At 47.9% G+C, this 17,449-nt stretch overlaps 1 protein-coding gene across 1 annotated transcript; it reads left to right on the forward strand.

Annotated features, from left to right (window-relative positions):
* The first annotated feature begins 3,076 nt into the window (after nt 1–3,076).
* ERRFI1 (ERBB receptor feedback inhibitor 1) lies at nt 3,077–17,449 on the forward strand. The gene is made up of 4 exons (XM_055305198.1): nt 3,077–3,223; nt 13,419–13,612; nt 13,732–13,808; nt 14,724–17,449. The coding sequence occupies exons 2-4, from the start codon at nt 13,491–13,493 to the stop codon at nt 15,884–15,886; spliced, it is 1,362 nt and encodes a 453-aa protein (XP_055161173.1). The 5' UTR covers nt 3,077–3,223; nt 13,419–13,490; the 3' UTR covers nt 15,887–17,449.

A 17,449-nucleotide genomic window follows, 5' to 3' on the forward strand; every position in this document is an offset into this window, starting at 1 on the left:
TAATTGTATATAAGTCATGTGATTTTATGAATTTTGATAATTTACCAAAACAGTACACCATACAGCTCATAACCATATAGCAAGTATCTTGTTGATCTTCTTTCTCTAAAGAAGGGGTGTGTTTGATGGTTGCTCTGGTAATTATCACTGTTAATGAATAGGGAAATGTAACAGCATGCCAATAAGGCCACAGCACAAATTACAACTGTATTGTAGTGGCTTGAAATAGCGTAACGAGGGTTCCTTTTGGATGGAACTTGAGCTCATCTAGGTCCCCATTCAGTAAATGCCGCACTGTGAGGTCTGAAAAGATGTTCTCTGGCAAGTTCTCAGGCAGGTCCTTTTGGTACACTGATAACAGCATATGGGTAAGTCTGAAACATAAATGAGACCAAACTGGGAGGAAATGATCTGAATAGATTTTCTGTAAATCAAAAAACCTAATTCAGTAAGAAAACCGGCAAGTAGTTGTGACTAATTTCCATCATCCTAAAATAATATTAAACAAAGGGCAATAAGATCATAAGTTGATAGTCGGACTAACTGAATTGTTAGATAAGCAGCACAGGCATGAAAATGACCCAAAAGCCCCTGCAGGCCAGAAGGAGCCCATCCAAAAGGAGAGTAGAGCTCTGCTAAACATTTATTTATCCTGCAGCTGAAAGGGGGCAAAGGGATCCTTCAGGGGAGTGTGTGTGTGTGTGTGTGTGTGTGTGTGTGTGTGTGTGTGTGTGTGAAGGCTTCCAATTCAAAATTAGGCCTTGGAATTAAATTTAAAAGAATGTAAGTAAACAATACAGGAGAAAAGGCAAATCATTTCATGGAGTGCGTGAGTTAATAATTAACCCGATAATGAGGTCAGAATCTCATTCTATATGTTAAACCACCCCAATTAGGGAGTGCTAAATGTGTAACTCTCAGGCACAATTGCTGAACCCAAGAAGGGGCTCTAGGAGACTAAGGAGGTCAGCCGAAGGTCTGTGGCCTCCACTTAAAGAGACAGTACCATTCAGGGGACTGTTGTAGTTAAAACTGGAGGGTTTCTGTCTGTTTGCTTTTTTTCTTACTTTAGTTACTCTTGGTTTGTTATCATTTGTATTATTTATTTTATGGTTAAACTATAAGCCTAAGTTGCATCACCATCCTGAGGAGAAGCCTCCTCCCTTGGGCTTGCGGGAGTTTTGTCCTTGGGCATCACTGGCTGCCCAGGTGCCCAGAGATGCTGAGAGCAGCGTGAGTCTCCTAAGTAAAGGCAAGACTGGAGGGACACCTGGGTGGCTCGGCGGTTGAGCATCTGCCTTCAGCTCAGGTCGCGATCCCGGACACTCAGGATCAAGTTCCACATCAGGCTCCCTGCATGGAGCCTGCCTCTCTCTGTGTGTGTCTCTCATGAATAAATAAATAAAATCTTAAAAAAAAAAAAAAAAAAAAAAGGGCAAGACTGGAGCCGGAAAGAGGCCTGCCTGGGGTTGGGGGTGTTCCTTATGGAAGCCCAGGGGCTACCCTGGGCAGGGCAACTGCCACCAGCGCCTGGCCCTCATTTTCAAACACGTGGTAAGAGGAGAGGTGGCTGCCAGACCTGCGGTAAGCGGTCTCATGAAAGGCCTTCAGCAGGGTGGCCTCGCTGCCCCTCGAGGTCTCATCCTGTCCCAGGCAGTCCCCTCTGCCCGACACTGTGCAGCTTTGTCCATGTCCACAGTGTCCATCAGTGCTCCACTCTGCCCCGCAGATGAGCTCTGTTCATGTCCATGCTATCCCACACTGTCCATCGGTGCTCCACCCTGTCCCACTCTGTCCCTCTCTGCCCCACACTGTGCAGCTCTATGTCCCTCACTGCCTCACGCTGTCCATCAATGCCACACTCTGTCCCCTGCCCCCCTCTGCCCCACACCGTGCAGCTCTGTCCCTCCACATCCACACTGCCCCTCACTGTCCATCAATGCCCCACTCTGTCCACGCTGTCCCCCTGTGCCCCACACCATGCAACTCTGTCCCTCCATGTCCACGCTGCCCGGCACTGTCCATCAATGCCCCTCAGTGTCCATCAATGTCCCACACTGCCCACTCTGTCCCCCTCTGCCCCACACCATGCAGCTCTATGTCCACGCTGCCCCACACTGTCCATCAATGCCCCTCACTGTCCATCAGTGCCCCTCACTGTCCATCAATGCCCCACTCTGTCCACGCTGTCCCCCTGTGCTCCACACCATGCAACTCTGTCCCTCCATGTCCATGCTGCCCCGCACTGTCCATCAGTGCCCCTTACTGTCCATCAGTGCCCTGGGCTGCCCATCAGTGCCCCTCCCTGCCCAGCAGTGCCCCTCCCTGCCCACCAGTGCCCCTCCCTGCCCATCAGTGCCCCTCCCTGCCCAGCAGTGCCCCTCACTGTCCACCAGAGCCCCTCCCTGCCCATCAGTGCCCCTCCCTGCCCACCAGTGCCCCTCCCTGCCCATCAGGGCCCCTCCCTGCCCACCAGAGCCCCTCACTGTCCACCAGTGCCCCACTGTGTCCACGCTGTCCCCTGCTGTCCCTCCCCCGCCTGGCCCGCCGGCCCCCGGGGGTGCGGGGCCTCCAGGACGCAGAGGCTCCCCTAGCCTCGGCCCCGGGGGTCCTCGGCCACCCTCGCGGGGGCTGCGGCCCGTGGACACAGCAACAGCCGCCGAACCCCGCCGGGGCCGGGAAACCACGGGAACCCCCGCGCGACGCTCGGCGCCCCCTTTGGCGGAACGCGGGCCGAAGTCGAGCTGCCCGCACACTTGGGAGAAAAGTTCAGCGTCAGGATGGTGGGGGGTCGGCCGCTGCCGCTCGGACGGGGCAGGGGGGAGGCGCGGAGGCCGCCGAGGCCGCCGAGGCCGCCGAGGCCGGGAAAGGGCTCCCTCCGAGACAAAGGCGGCATCCTCGCTGGGCCGCGCGACGCCGGTGGACCCCACGCCAGCGCCTGGGTCGCGGCATCGCCCCTTTAAGCGGCGCGCGGCCCGGATTGGTCGAGCGGGGGAGGTGGGGCGCCGAGCGTCGACGTCACGGCCCCGCCACTCGCTATATAAGGCGGCGTCGGCTGCCGCGCCGACGGCGGCCGAGTCGAGCGGGGAACGCGAGTGGGGAGCGGCGGCCAGCGAGCGGCGAGGCGCCTGCGCGGTGTCCGGGCCCCTGAGCCCGCGGCGCTGAGCCAGCCGGGACGGACATGCGCGGGAGGGCGCCGTGGGGCAGCCGCGGCTCCGCGGGGGTAAGGGGCCTGCGGGCCGGGGGTAGTGTGGGGAGGGCGGCGCTGCCCCGCGCCCCCGCCGGGCCCCTGCGCCGGGCTGCGGGCGGCTCCCGACGCTGGGCGGGTCCCCGGGGCGACGCGGAGTCTCCCGGGACTGACGGACGGAGGGCCGGGGGCCGGGGGCCGGGGCGGGGGCCGGGGCTTCGGGCGCGGGGGGCCCGGGGTCCTGCGCCCGCGGGGCTGGCGGCGGCCTCGGCGGCGGCGCTCCACAATGGGGCTGCGCTGCCCCGGCGCGCTCGGTGCCCGCCAGCCGTCCGAGGGCTGCGCGGGGGGCGGCCTCGCGGCGACCGCCGTCGTCCCCGGGCGGAGGAGTCCCGGGCCCCCCGCCGCCTGGCTCGCGGCTCGGCAGCGCGGTCCTTGGCCCCGAGCGCCCGCAGCGCTGCTTCCGAGGGAACCGAAGCGCGGAGCCGTGTGTTCGGAACGTGACTGCTCATTGGGTGTTTTCTCGTGTGTATTTCTATGTCTATGTCACAGCCTCGTACACGTTAGATGACTTCTCCGTGATTGGTGCTGGATTGGTGCTTGCTGAGTCTTTATTAGGATTTCGTCATTGCTTGAAAGGAACCAGTCTCTTACCTGATACATAAAAAAAAAAAATTATATATGTGTGTGTATATATGTATATATGAATAGATTGTTAGTCATAAACTTAAGTGCAGTCAGAATAGACTGTAGCTTTAAAAGAGATGTGTTGGTGACTTTAGGTACACCTGCAACACAGGTAGGGCCGGACTGGTTTCTAAGCAACTGTCAGAGGTGAAGAAAGGTGAGGTTAAAATGCCTTTTTTTTCCCCCCCACTTCTGAAGGACAGTATTCTGCACGGTTGTCAGCTTTTATAAATCTTGTAAGAATGCAAAGGGTATGTGTTTGTTGAGGCTACTGAAACACTCACCATGCCTAGTCTTGCCTTTTTTTTTTTTTTTTTTTTTTTTGCATTTCTGCGATTATACAGTTTTCAGCAAAGTTTTACGTAAACAGATCAAAAACAGGAGGCCGGGGTATCCATTTGAGGAAATGACCAAATTTTGCCAAGACAAAAGTTGGCTTCTTGCGAATTATGCTATGATTGGTTACCAGTATGTTATCAAGTCACATACTGCTCTCTGTTCCAGATATGAGCAGATCTAAAAAGAAATGCATAGAGCTTTTTAGCCTGAGCTTCAGACACTAATTGTCAGCTTCTTCACTCACAGGTTTATTTTCAGCTGGGTGTTTCAGTGGAGTCTGGCTAATCGGTGATAGAGGTCCTGGTCTAACCATTTATAACCTGACATATATTCGATTGTAAACTCCTTAAGGGCAGGAACTCTTCCTTGTACAGCTTCTATCTTGTGCAGCCTTGCACATAGTTGATGGTTGATAAATAATTGCTTGAAAGCATATTGTACATCTTTAAAGCTCAGCAGGATTGGACCAGTCACTGATAAGGGTGCAAAGCAAATCTTTTTTTATGGCTGTTATGAAATGCCTGAATTATTCATATTTTCGACAGGTGAAATTACTGTTTCAGTGAATTGTTTCTCCTCCTTTCAGCTCACAATAGCTACTGGCCACTCTTTCTTGAGGTTTAATTATATTATAGACTTGAGTTTTTGTGTGAAAATAACTCTTCACTGCTGCTTCTCAGAAGTTGAACCAGATAATACTCCCTTTCAGCTAATACTAATGGTAGCTTTTAAAAGCAAGTTGCCTAAATTACAGGTACAATCTAACATGCTTGAAACTGACCTGAATGTCTGCATACCATCAGGTTGCTTTAGAAAGGTGAGCAGAGGAGGGAAAGGTGGTGCCAAGGGTAATTCCAGGAGTTTGAATGTCATCAGCTCCCTCTGCCAGAGAAACAGCTCTCCTTTTAATCTAAATAAATTTGAATTGGTACCTCTTCATGAGGATTCCTTTTGCACCTTTTGGTGCTGGTGTTTGGCCATGCTTTATAAAAGCTAACAAATAACCTACTAGATAAACAAGATCCGGTTGTGGCATTCTGGCATTATGGGCATGGCATTAGTGTATGCTCTGTAAAGGTGGGTAAAACTGCTGAGTTTCAGGGTGCTGAATGTTGGTTACTAGCCTAACAGAGAAATTTGATTTAAGGTAGGGAAAAGTTAGTGTGGGATTCAGATTTCAAAAGGAGAAATGGATTCTGCAATTTGAAGTCATTGTTGATGCTTCAGCCCAGTTCCTCATACTGTAAAATGGGGCAGTATTACTAAAAGGTAAAATCTGCTAGACCTCGGGGAATATATTTGTAAAATATGGGGTTTGGCTACATGAGCCTTAGTCCTGTCCCACTCCAGAGTGCCGTGATTCAACATTTCAAGGGAAGCAATAGGAAGGTAAGGATGAGAAGACATTGTCCAAAGCTCTTCTTGAAGGACCACAAGAATATGAAACCTGGCCAGGTACAGATTACTTCAAATAGTATTCCCTCTACGTGGAATGCCCTTCCAACTCTTCTCATGGCTGCCTCTTTTTCATCCTTAAATTTTAATTTAAAAAGTCACCTCAGGGAGGTCTGCCCAGTTGGCCCTCGTGACTCCAACCTCCCCTCCCTGTCCTCCCAGGGAAGTCATCACAATCTGAAATTGCTGGTTGTCTCCTCATTAGATTGAGGCTTTCTCAGGCAGCAGCCACATCTCTTTCACTAGCATAGTATCTACTCCAGAATAAGCACTTGAGAACCATTTGTGGAAATAACTCATCCTTGCCCTCTAAGAATTTGTGAGCAGAACCCTGTGCATGGAGCTCCAGGTCCTATCTCTGTGATTGACACACACTTAGATCTTGAGCTTAGCCATCCCCTCATCAGTTTCCCCACTGATTAAGAACATTAGAAAGAGAAGTGAGGTTGGGGGTACCTGGGTGGCTCAGTCGATTAAGCGCCTGACTCCTGATTTCAACTCAGGTCATGATCTCAGGGCTGTGAAATGGAGCCCCACTCCCACCCCCACCCCCAGCCCAGTCATGTTCTGCACTCATTTGGGAGTCTGCTTGAGATTCTCTCCCCCTCCTTGCACATGCTCGCTCACACTCTCTCTCTAAAATAAAATCTTTAAAAGAAAAAGTGAGGTGGTTATCTAAAATGAAGAGACTGGAGAGGAAAGGAGTGAAAGTGTAGCAGGGGTGTGCTGCATTAGAGGACAGAAGAGCCTCACTGGCCTTTCTGCTAACAGGAAGATGTTTGGCCTCACTTCCTCATCTGCAAAACACAGAGTAATCCCTGCCACCTCTCACAGGGATGTTGTGGGGATCAGGTGAGATGATGTGTCAGAAAGTGCTTTGTAACTTGTTGAGTGCTTTCCAAATACAAGATATTCTGGTATTAAATCACAGACTTTAAAATGGAGCCTGATTGTAGGGCCACTGCTGGGAACCATGCTGCAAGAGTGTATTGAAAGGAGACCCATGGGGTTTATGTAGGGACCCCTTCTTATGGGTAAAGACAGACCAGCATGGGGAGGCATCAGCTGGCATCAGCATATGCTCCGATTGAGAGCTTTGAAAGAATTGCTTGAAATGGTCACAGAGTATAAAATTGATACCTTAACCCACCCTTCCAGAGGATACATAAGCCAAATCTGAAGTTAATAACTTTCACAGGAGGATTTGAGGGAGTCGAAGTAAATCAGGAACTCTCGTAGTCTAAGGGTTACCCAAGAAAAACTTACCAAGCAGCAAATCCCTAGAAAAGCCGTGTGAGCCACCCTTCACATAGGCCTTGTAGTGGGTCAGATCTTATTACCGGTTGAAGATCATGAGGGGTTTGGAGAGGCCAGGTGGTGTGGTGAGAGCCTGGCCTAAGTCTCTAGGCCCCACCATTCACCAGATGTGACCTGGAGCCATCTCATCCCTCATCTGTAAACCAGGGTCATAATAGTAACTCACCCTTCAGGGTTGTTGAGAGGATTAAATAACTTCTGTGTATAAATCACTTAGAACAATGCCTGTCAAATAAGCTTCCAAGAATTAGTTTATTTATACTGATTTTATGTCCATTTTAACAGTCTGGAGTTAGCCATTGGGTGACTCCAGTGCTCATTAAGTAAATTTAAAGTTTGTAAAATTGGGCTATTGTGCTCCTTGTCATTAAGATTAGAATAGAACCCACGTATTTTTTCCATTTGGAAATCTATTATGTGTATGTCTAGAAGGAATAATATTTTTCCATCCTGTGTGTGTGTTGCTACTCATCGTAGCATCTGTAGGAAGAGTACAAAGGACAAGAGACTACATCCCCGCTGACGCACATTTCTGCCACTGCATGAAGACCGTGTAGACACGAAGTGAATCAAAAGGCTATTGATGACGATGATGGCTGTAGAACGAATAGGTTTTTTGTTAGTTTGCCGTTTCTTAAAATACTCAGCTAGAAAATACTCTGAATTATTCAAGAAATTATGTCACTCGGCTTTGATTTTGACAGTCTGAAGATAAATTATTTTCCTTGTTGCCTCAGTTTTTACCACCTACAAGTGGGTTGTTATGTGCTCGCCTGCTCAAGGGAGGATGGGAGCCACAGGGGACAAAATGTCCATCCTCACCCCGCAGAACTACGTCGCCACAGGTCCTGAAACCATCACGTTTACCTTGATTTCATGCAAGGGCATTTTACTTACATTTTATTTATTAACATAAAAGGTGTTAAGTCCTCTGTGCTTTTAACACGAAGGCATTTATGCTTCCTGTGGTAGCAGGGGGCCACAGAGGACATTCCTGCCTGCCTCCCCCTCCACTCCCTTCCCCCAGATCAACGTCTGTTGCAGTGAAATCTGAGAAAAACCCTGAATTAGGGCCTTTGATTGTGAGAGTCCTTTGCTCAGTGAGTAAACTCAGGTCATGCAACACTGGAACTGTCATAGACACTGAATGTGTTAGATGACTGTTAAATCAGTAACTTTCTCATATTAATAAAAGTCAAAAGTCTGTAAAACAGCTGCACTAATGTTCAGTGTGTCTGATAGCTCAGCTGCTAGTGCTGTAGACACTAATCACAATAAAAACGATAGGATTTTGTTCTGTTTTTAATTTTTCTCAAAGGTGATTATTTTAAGCATTTTCAGACTGAAGATAAACATGCAGATGGTAGTTTATTTGGGGAGGATCTAAAATCATGGAATTAAAACAAAATTCTTTTTAAATAAAAAAATCATGGAATTTGTCATGTTCAAAATCATGGAATTTGTCATGTTCTGTAATCAGTTTCTTTTTACAAATCTTGGCTCCAAATAGGATTATCTTCTATCTCTCTCTGTAAGGAAATAGTCTTGTAGGTAGTTGTTAAATAAGGTTGAAAAGACCATTTATCACCCTGAATAAACAGAAATCAGGTTCTAAAACCAGATTGAAAGAAGGAAATTACATCACACTTTTAAATAAGGAAGCGCTGGGCAGAACTGGATGAGTTGTATGACAAAAATGTGCCCCTCCTCCTCCTGTGGATTGCTTTTGAGATTTATTAATGAGATCTGGTGGCAAGGTAAGCACATCTAGGTTACTGTCTTAAGGTAGCCTGGTTTAAAAAACAAAAAAGTTTCAAAGTGACTTTTGTCAAGCTAAAGGCATGTGATTTCACCTTAATAAAGCATATATGATATGCTTTTCAGTGTGGCCGTTTTTGGTTTGTTTTCCTTAAGGAAAGTGACCTTAAATTTAACAACAACAACAGTAGGTGCAGAAGGAATCATGTGGAAGAAAAGGTGAAATTCATTATTTTCAGAAACCTTCCCCCTGGTTGCTTAAGTTAATGTACAGTAATAGAAACCAATTGAGAAATTTACACTGTTAACCACTTAAGTTTAGGATTTTTACCCAGCCTGCAAGCTGTCCATTTTAGATTTTGGAAATATATTTAATGAAAATTCCTTGCCTGCTGCTTACCTAAACTGGCTACATTATTATTGGGGGGTGTCAGCCCATGTTAGGTTGATCCCTCAGTTCTTCACTGAATTCACTAAATGTAAACCTGTCATGTCATTACTTCTTTTAAAAATGAGATGAATATTTTCTCAATATCCATTTCATAAATATTTATCAGAAATGAATGATAGCAGGATCCACACAGGAGAGGGGAACAGAGTCCCATCCCAAAAGATTTGGAGGATGATCAAAGAATTGGGACACAAAGTAACTCAAGAACATAGAGACCCTGCCCTGGCCTTCAGAAGGGAGCCAGTTAGTGTACAAGGTGGTGGGACAAGTGGCTTCCAAGGAAAAGGTGAATTCTAACAGAGATTGGGGAAAAGAGAAGCAAGATCTTGAAAAAGGTGGTTCAGGGCCTGCCTTGTTGCAGAGGCCTAAGGGCCAGCCTGCAAGAGCTTTTATTTAGAGGCTTTGGAGACTTTTGAGCAGTGGAAGATCCGAATTTGAGCTCCAATTCAGGAATATGGATCTGGTACTGGTGTGTTAGGCGGATTAGGTTATTTTCAGACCCAAGGCAGAGCGATGCCCATGAACAGAAGGAAGGTAGGTCTGAGAGGCAGTGTGGAAATAGGCTCTGGGACTGGATGATCAAACATACGTCTGTTGAGACTCAGGTTATGAAAAATGGTGCCTGTGGGAGAAGTGGGGTCCTCGCAGACCCTGAACTGGTTTGGAAAGGGGGAGGGGGTGTGAAGTAAGTGACAGGAGTTGGGTCTGTAGAGTTGCAGATGCCAGAAGCCCAGCCGAGTGGAAAGATAATCACCAGACAATAGGAAATGCAAAGTGGAAGCTTGAGCCCGGCCTGGAGTGGAGATGCAGGAGATTGAGAAGCTGTCTATGCAGGGTTGAAGCCACAGAAGTGGATCCAAACTCAAAAGGCACAGGGTGGGGGAGGAGGCGTGCAAGGAGAGCAAATCAAAGTGCAGCCGCAAGAAACAGATCATTTTACGAGATACTGTTTCTTGTCTTTTTGAAAAAGTGATGTTAATAGGAAAAAGTAGTCCACATTTGGGATTGGTATTTAACTGCAGTTTTGACACTAAAAAGGGTAAAGATCAGTTCACAAATTTTAGGGACATTCTTTTGCCCAAGGTCATTCCGATCCTGTTCTACACCACGCTGCCTGGGTTCACATTCGCTCTCACATTTTGCATTTCCTAACAGAATGCCATCTTATGCTTAGAGGTCCTGATTTCCCCACATAGGAGTATTTTTGCAGTTGCTTTTCTAATGAATTGTCGGGTAGAACTGGCTTTACAGTTCCAGAAACAGAACTTGAAACACTGCAGCACTGGGATGCCCGGGTGGCTCAGTGGCTGAGCGTCTGCCTTCAGCTCAGGGCCTGATCCCAGGGTCTCAGGATTGAGTCCTACATCGGGCTCCCTGCATGGAGCCTGCTTCTCCCTCTGCCTGTGTCTCTGCATCTCTCTCTCTCTGTGTCTCTCATGAATAAATAAATAAAATCTTAAAAAAAAAAAAAAAAGAAAGAAAGAAAAGTAAGAGAAACCCTACAGCACTAGTGGAATTTCCCTGGACCATTGTGTTTCTTTTTAACTTGAGGTTGGCCGGGCTGATTTTTCCCGAGGAGGGTATGTACTGCAGATGTGGGGAGGGTTGAGAGAGGCGTGGAAGAATTGCAGGTCGCCTCCTGCCTCTGCTGGCATTCCTAGGACCGTGCCGAAAACATTTGCTTCCAAACCTACGGGTAGGTCACCCTTCCTGAGTCTATGGTTGGAAGTTACTTCCCAAAAGAGAACATGCAGTTATGTCTCCCTCCTCGCTTCTCCCATGCAAGCTAGTAGGAAGTTCGGATAGTTTCATAACACGTCCCATTCACAATTCCCCATTGAAATGTAGAGGCAGGTCACCTTCTATGAATACACAAAGACACTATTGTGGTCAGAAGTGAGCTGGCTTAGTGAACACAATTCTTTTTATACTAAAAAAATTTTTTTCTTAAGAAAGCTAACAAGTAGGTGATGGAAACAATGAATAAAAAATAACTTTCTAGAACATATACATAATTTTAAGGGGCCACTGAAATGTGAGTTTAGAATTCCGAGGCCATTCCAGCAGAGGCGATAGTTACACAATCATTCTGTTGAAAGCTAAGATTTAGATGGCATTAGGAGGCTGACACACAGTAATTACGAGGAGCACTTGCTGGCCTGCAGACAGGTGGGGGTTGGGCCTCCAGAATCCCCCGCAGCATTTTCCTGTAATCTAGATGAGCGATCTCCAAACGTGTGCTTTCAAACTACTTAAATACCATATTCTTCTTCCTATCTTGGCCTTTCGTTTTTACATCACCACAGATACTTTCCCTGTGCTCATGCCCGTGCTTGTAGGGTGCTCCGGGAAAGCGCCACATACCACCAGGCCAAGTGCCCGGAGGGGGCGCCAAGCAGTGTGTTCTAAAAATGGGTTGTTGGTTGTTTTTTGTTTTGTTTTGTTTTGTTTAATTTTGCGTAGCTTTCCTTAATCCACGTAAAGTAAAAACACGTGTGTTCATTTCAAGCCTCTGAAGACCGAAAACTTAAAAGATCCCCCAATAACTTAGATTTCTTAAATGGTGGGGTTTTCTTTTCCCTGTTCTTAATCCTATGCCTTGGAGAGACTGCTCACAGGAAAAGAGCGCTTGACTGTTTGAAATCATATTTGAAACCTATTTAAGTCTCTGCCTAATGTATCAGAGCAGCTGGCTTTGGGATAATAAAAAGCTGAAGAACAGCCCCATGTTCGCTTTGTCACCGAAACATGACTGTCTCTCCATTTCTTTTTGCATGAAGCACAAGCACTTGCAGAGTATTTGTTAGATCTGTAGCTAAAAAAGAAAAGACCCCGTGCTCTATTCATCGTGTACATCCAGTTGATACTGGTGATGGTAATAATTAGATGGTAGAGTGTAGTACTTCATTCAGTGAGCATTCGCTTCTTGAGCACTTGCTGATGTGCCAGGTAGGGATGATTTATGATTAGAACCTAGCCTCTTTCCTGGACTCACAGTCTAGTGGGTGACAGATGTTCCATAAAACAAATGACCTGTGTACCCCCTTCCCCACCCCCACTGCATGCTCGCCTCACTCATCTGTGTCACCGCCAATCCCCAGCATGCCACCCAACTCTGGGTGGCTGCACACATGCTTGGTGAGCACATGATAGAGCATCACAGAGCGTCTTTGCATGTCCCAGAAGGGGGTCAGTGTTACACAGAGAGTTAACAGATTGTGTTCTGGTGTCTAAAAGAAAAAAAAAAAAAAGCCTGCACTTTCTCTTAAGAAGCATGAATATCTGAAGAGAACAGGGATGGATGCTAACGAACACTTCTAGAAAGAAGGCACAGGGTGAGCTACTGGTTGACTGCAGACACAGACCATCTGATGGGGAGAGGGGGGTCCTCACGCTGGGGAACTACTAGATTAAGAAAAGGGCATTTACTTAGGCCCTGTAATCTTGCCTTGGAGCGAGGCAAGACAGGAATCACGAGGCACTTCATACAGGAGAATGTGAAGAATGTGCCTTTAAGTTTGTCTTTGAGAGGGAGGAGGAAGCTGTCCCGGGCCTCTGATGAAGCTGGTAACCTTGCAGAACTTGATTTTTACAGGATAATGAAAATTAGGATCTTCATATCTATTTCTTTATTCTCAAGTAGGTAGTAACTGGAGAATTTGTCCTCCCAGGGTCAACCCTGAAATAGAGAATCCAAACAAATGCTTGGCCATGGAGTAATCCGGTGCCACTGTAGACTCTCTTGTTCAGAGCATTGGGTTTTAGTGAATGTTGATTCTGCAATATTGAATACAGTCATTTCTGAGATGGCCCTGTTGGCCTGGGAGACTGTGAGCTCACTATGCGCACACTCTGGAAGGTCGGGTCATAGTTGGTTAGAGAACTGTGTGCGCGCTTTGGCCAGCAAGCAGGATCTGTTGTGCAGCTGTTGGGTTGCAGTAGGAGATCTGCCTCTGCTTGCTGTGGATCGTTTCTCACTTTGCTGAAAACATTTCAGAGCTTTGATTAGTATTTCCAAAAAAAAATTGTTCTCAATGTCTCCGTTTAAGTACCATCATGAGAAGTAAGAATTGGTTCATGCAAAAATGTGAGGACGAAGTGAACATCTGTAACTAGATTTTTCTGTCCCACGTCCCCCACACCCCCACCAATTCTCTGATATTAGCTGTGCGTGGGTATTTCCGAATTGTTTATTCTCTTGTCTCTTCTGTCTCGCCCCCCACCTAGGGAATGCAAGCTGCTGGTTAACTACAGATCCCCAGGCCTCAAAGGTGTGGAGACCTCCCAGAGTAAGGCACCATGTCCACGGCAGGAGTTGCTGCTCAGGAGATTAGAGTCCCATTAAAAACCGGATATCTGCATGATGGCCAAGCCATGAGGACCGTCAGGACCTGCTGGGGTGGCCGCAGTGAGTTTGAAAAGTAAGCGCAGGATGGAATGGCCCTGAAACCTCTAAGCCGGTACTGTCAAAATGAGATCTGAGATCAGGGACATGACAGCTCCTTATTTATGACCCAAGATGTCTTTGCTTTCATTTCAGTCACTTTTTGAGCATCGACCCAATCACCATGGCTTACAGCCTCGACTCTACTGCTCAGGAGCGCCTAACATCTCTTGGTACGTGTCCTGGAAACTAAAGCAAGGCTAGTGCTTGAGCAGGAAGTCCACAGTCGGGATAGTACTGGCTGGTCCTCCAGCCTGATGTTCCAGTGAGGAAGCCACCTGAACTGTTTCCAGCAGCAGCCTGACCCCTGGTGGCAGCAGGTTCTGGAGAGAGCCGTGTGCTTGGCTTTCAAGCCACCCTGCCTTTACCCTGAGTCACCAATGCCCTGACCACACCTATTTGTGGAAGTGTGATCTTTCACAGTCAGTGAATTCTGATCCCTGCTCTGATCCACACTTAACTTCTAGAGACCTTGGACAAGATCTCTCCTCTCACGAGTTTCGGATGCGCGTCCCAGGGCGATCGAGTAGTGTCCACGTTGATAAACACTTAGGAGAGAGTGTGATGTGCAGTCTAGGACTTCTGACGTGGGCACTGTGTTCCTTAGACTTTGTCAGGAGCATTTAGCACATTGCCAGCAGGTCTGCACTCTTCCTAAGGTCATGATGGCACTAACAGTGCAGACCCAGTCTCGCTTTACTCACACCCTGCCTGCCTCGTGTCACCGCGTCTCTTAAGTGGCTGGGCTACTGTGGTGTGGTCTTCACGTAAATTATATGCTGCTCATCATCTGCGAGTTTTGCACACGTCACAAAACCTGCTGAGGTGTGTGGGTGTGCACCATGCACATGTCCAAAGGAGATAGAAGAGATAGCTTGTTCTTTGAACCCAATCATGTGCAGGAACAATCTCCTGGCCCCTAATTAACACCTGTGGCTCTCCCATGGGTGTTCTCAGGGTGGCAGCCGTCAGGTGTGTGCTGCCTTCGCAGGGAGCCGTGGGCACACAGGTAGCTGGGCTAGGCCTCGAGCGGTTGGGGAGGGCACTGCGCATGCGGGCCTTTCCCTGACCTCTCTCGTTCCTTCTAGGGCACGCTGTGACGTCTGGTCCAAGGAACGGCCCTACTCAGAAGCCCAGCCTCGCCCCTCTTCTTATTCCCCCAGGCGAAGACTTGGGGCAGCGTGAAGAGGAGCGAGTCGTGTGTGGCTTTAAGAAACTCTCAGTGAACGGGGTCTGTGCTTCTCCTCCTCCACTCACACCCATAAAGAACCCCCCATCCCCCTTCCCCTGCACTGCCCTCTGTGATCGGGGTTCCAGGCCCCTCCCGCCGCTGCCCATCTCTGAAGACCTCTCTCTGGATGAGACAGACTGCGAGGTCGAATTCCTCACCAGCTCGGACACGGACTTCCTCTTAGAAGACTGTACGCTGTCCGGCTTCAAATACGATGTTCCGGGCAGGCGAAGCTTCCGTGGGTGTGGACAGATCAACTACGCATATTTTGATACCCCAGCCGTCTCTGCAGCGGATCTCAGTCAGGCTCCTGACCAAAATGGAGGGGTGCAAAGTTCAAATCCTCCTCCACCTCAGACCCACCGAAGATTAAGAAGGTCCCATTCGGGACCAGCTGGATCCTTTAACAAGCCAGCCATAAGGGTGTCCAGCTACATACACAGAGCTTCTCCAAACTCCGATGAAGACAAACCTGAGGTTCCCCCCAGGGTTCCCATACCTCCTAGGCCAGTGAAGCCAGATTACAGAAGGTGGTCAGCGGAAGTTACTTCTAGCACCTACAGTGATGAAGACAGGCCTCCCAAAGTGCCACCAAGAGAACCTTTATCCCGGAGTAACTCCCGCACACCCAGCCCCAAAAGCCTCCCGTCTTACCTCAATGGGGTCATGCCCCCTACTCAGAGCTTCGCCCCTGACCCCAAGTACGTCAGCAGCAAAGCTCTGCAAAGACAGAACAGCGAAGGGTCTGCCAATAAGGTCCCTTGCATCCTGCCCATTATTGAAAATGGGAAGAAGGTTAGCTCAACACATTATTACCTACTACCTGAGAGACCCCCGTACCTGGACAAATATGAAAAGTTTTTTCAGGAAGCAGAGGAAACAAACGCAGGCCCCTCGACCCAACCCCTGTCTGCTGACTGCAGTGTCATCTCCACCGCAGAGAAGCTGGACTCAAAAACAAAACTGGACCTTGGTGGCCACGTGAAGCGCAAACATTTGTCCTATGTGGTTTCTCCATAGGCTTTGGGGTGGTGGCTTGACAGGGGCTCCCTGGGAGCAGATGGTCCTTAAGCCACTTTCTGGTTTAGTTGAGGTTCACAGGGAAAGGTTTTCAGATCCCAGAATGAAATAGTCGAACCCACCATCTGAAAGAGACAGGGTTAGAGCGGCCGGGACGCATGCTCAGGCTGGGAATCCCTGATTTTGCTGTTCCGACCCGGAGTGTAAAGATGTGCAGGCAGGGAGAGAAGGCTTTGTGAGCACGTTAGTGACCCATAGAAGCCTGTGGTGGAAGCACAGGCTATAGTTGCAGGTTAACCAATTAGTTGCTACCTTAGAGTCACATATATTCAGAATGATAAAACAAGCCAGAGGATGGCTCCTGACTGAGAATTGAGCAAATGGAAGAAAACACAGTATTCCTTAGATCAGAATCATTTAAAAAAAAAAAAAAATGCAAAAAAAAAAACCACAAAAAGACATAAAACAACAACAACAAAAAAACAATTTTCGCCTAGTCCATTTGAAACGGCCCAGCTCTTGGGCCCAAGAAGCTCTGTCTCCTTTCTGTCTGCAAGCAGCCTGTGCCACCCAGGGCAGGGCGCGCGTCCGTCCCGTGGCTCTCCCTGCCCAGGTTCAAAATCGTCCCAAGGCCTGGCTCCCTACAGCTCCTCACTCTCTGCTCGTGGAGGGGAGGATGGCCGTGTGCCGGGCAGCCATGCTTTCACCTGTGCATGCATGTCTCGCATCTCGAGAAATGAGAAGATAACAATTCATTAATCATTTCTCCCCCCGAACTTCCTGCTCTGTTCTATCCACTAACGTGGCCTGTTTGTAGCGTGGGCCTCACAGCCACAGGGGGCCTGTTAGACTCATGTCGAAAGCAAACCGTTCATCAGTGTTTGGGATGTCAGTCACACAGTCGTGAAACAGTTTGCTGCATGACAGCATCACCAGGGAGCATGTGTTGTGTTTTTGTATTGGTTGTGTTTTTTTTTTGTTTTGTTTTTTGGGTTTTTTTTGTTTGTTTTGTTTGTTTGTTTAGACTGTATTAAGAAACATGTACAGCACAAGCTGGCCTTGTGTTGCTGGTTCCTGTTCAGTATTTCCTGGGGATTGTTTGCTTCTTTAAGTAAAACACTTCTGACCAATAGTACAGTATGTCTTAATGGCACAGGTCACATCAGCATCTTTCTGCTTTTGAGACTCTCTCGGCTGGCTGCTTCACCTGGATTCAGGGAGACCCGTAGCCTGTGCTTGGGTTTCCACGTGCTGCGATGTATCTTGTATAGATAAGCACAATAGAGAAGGTGCTCACTAACAGAGGTACATTACTACAATGTTCTCTTAACAGTTAAACAAGCTGTTTACAGTTTCAACTGCTGAATACTATTTGAGCTATTTAAAGCTTATATTTTAGTATGAACTAAATGAAGGTTAAGACATGCTTTAGAAAAATGCACTGATTTCTGCATTATGTGTACAGTATTGGACAAAGGATGTTATTCATTTTTGTTGCATTATTTTGAATATTGTCTTTTCATTTTAATAAAGTTATAATACTATTTATGACACCGTTAACAA

The sequence above is a fragment of the Nyctereutes procyonoides genome, unplaced genomic scaffold (assembly GCF_905146905.1).
Source record: "Nyctereutes procyonoides isolate TBG_1078 unplaced genomic scaffold, NYPRO_anot_genome, whole genome shotgun sequence".
Lineage (NCBI taxonomy): Eukaryota > Metazoa > Chordata > Mammalia > Carnivora > Canidae > Nyctereutes > Nyctereutes procyonoides.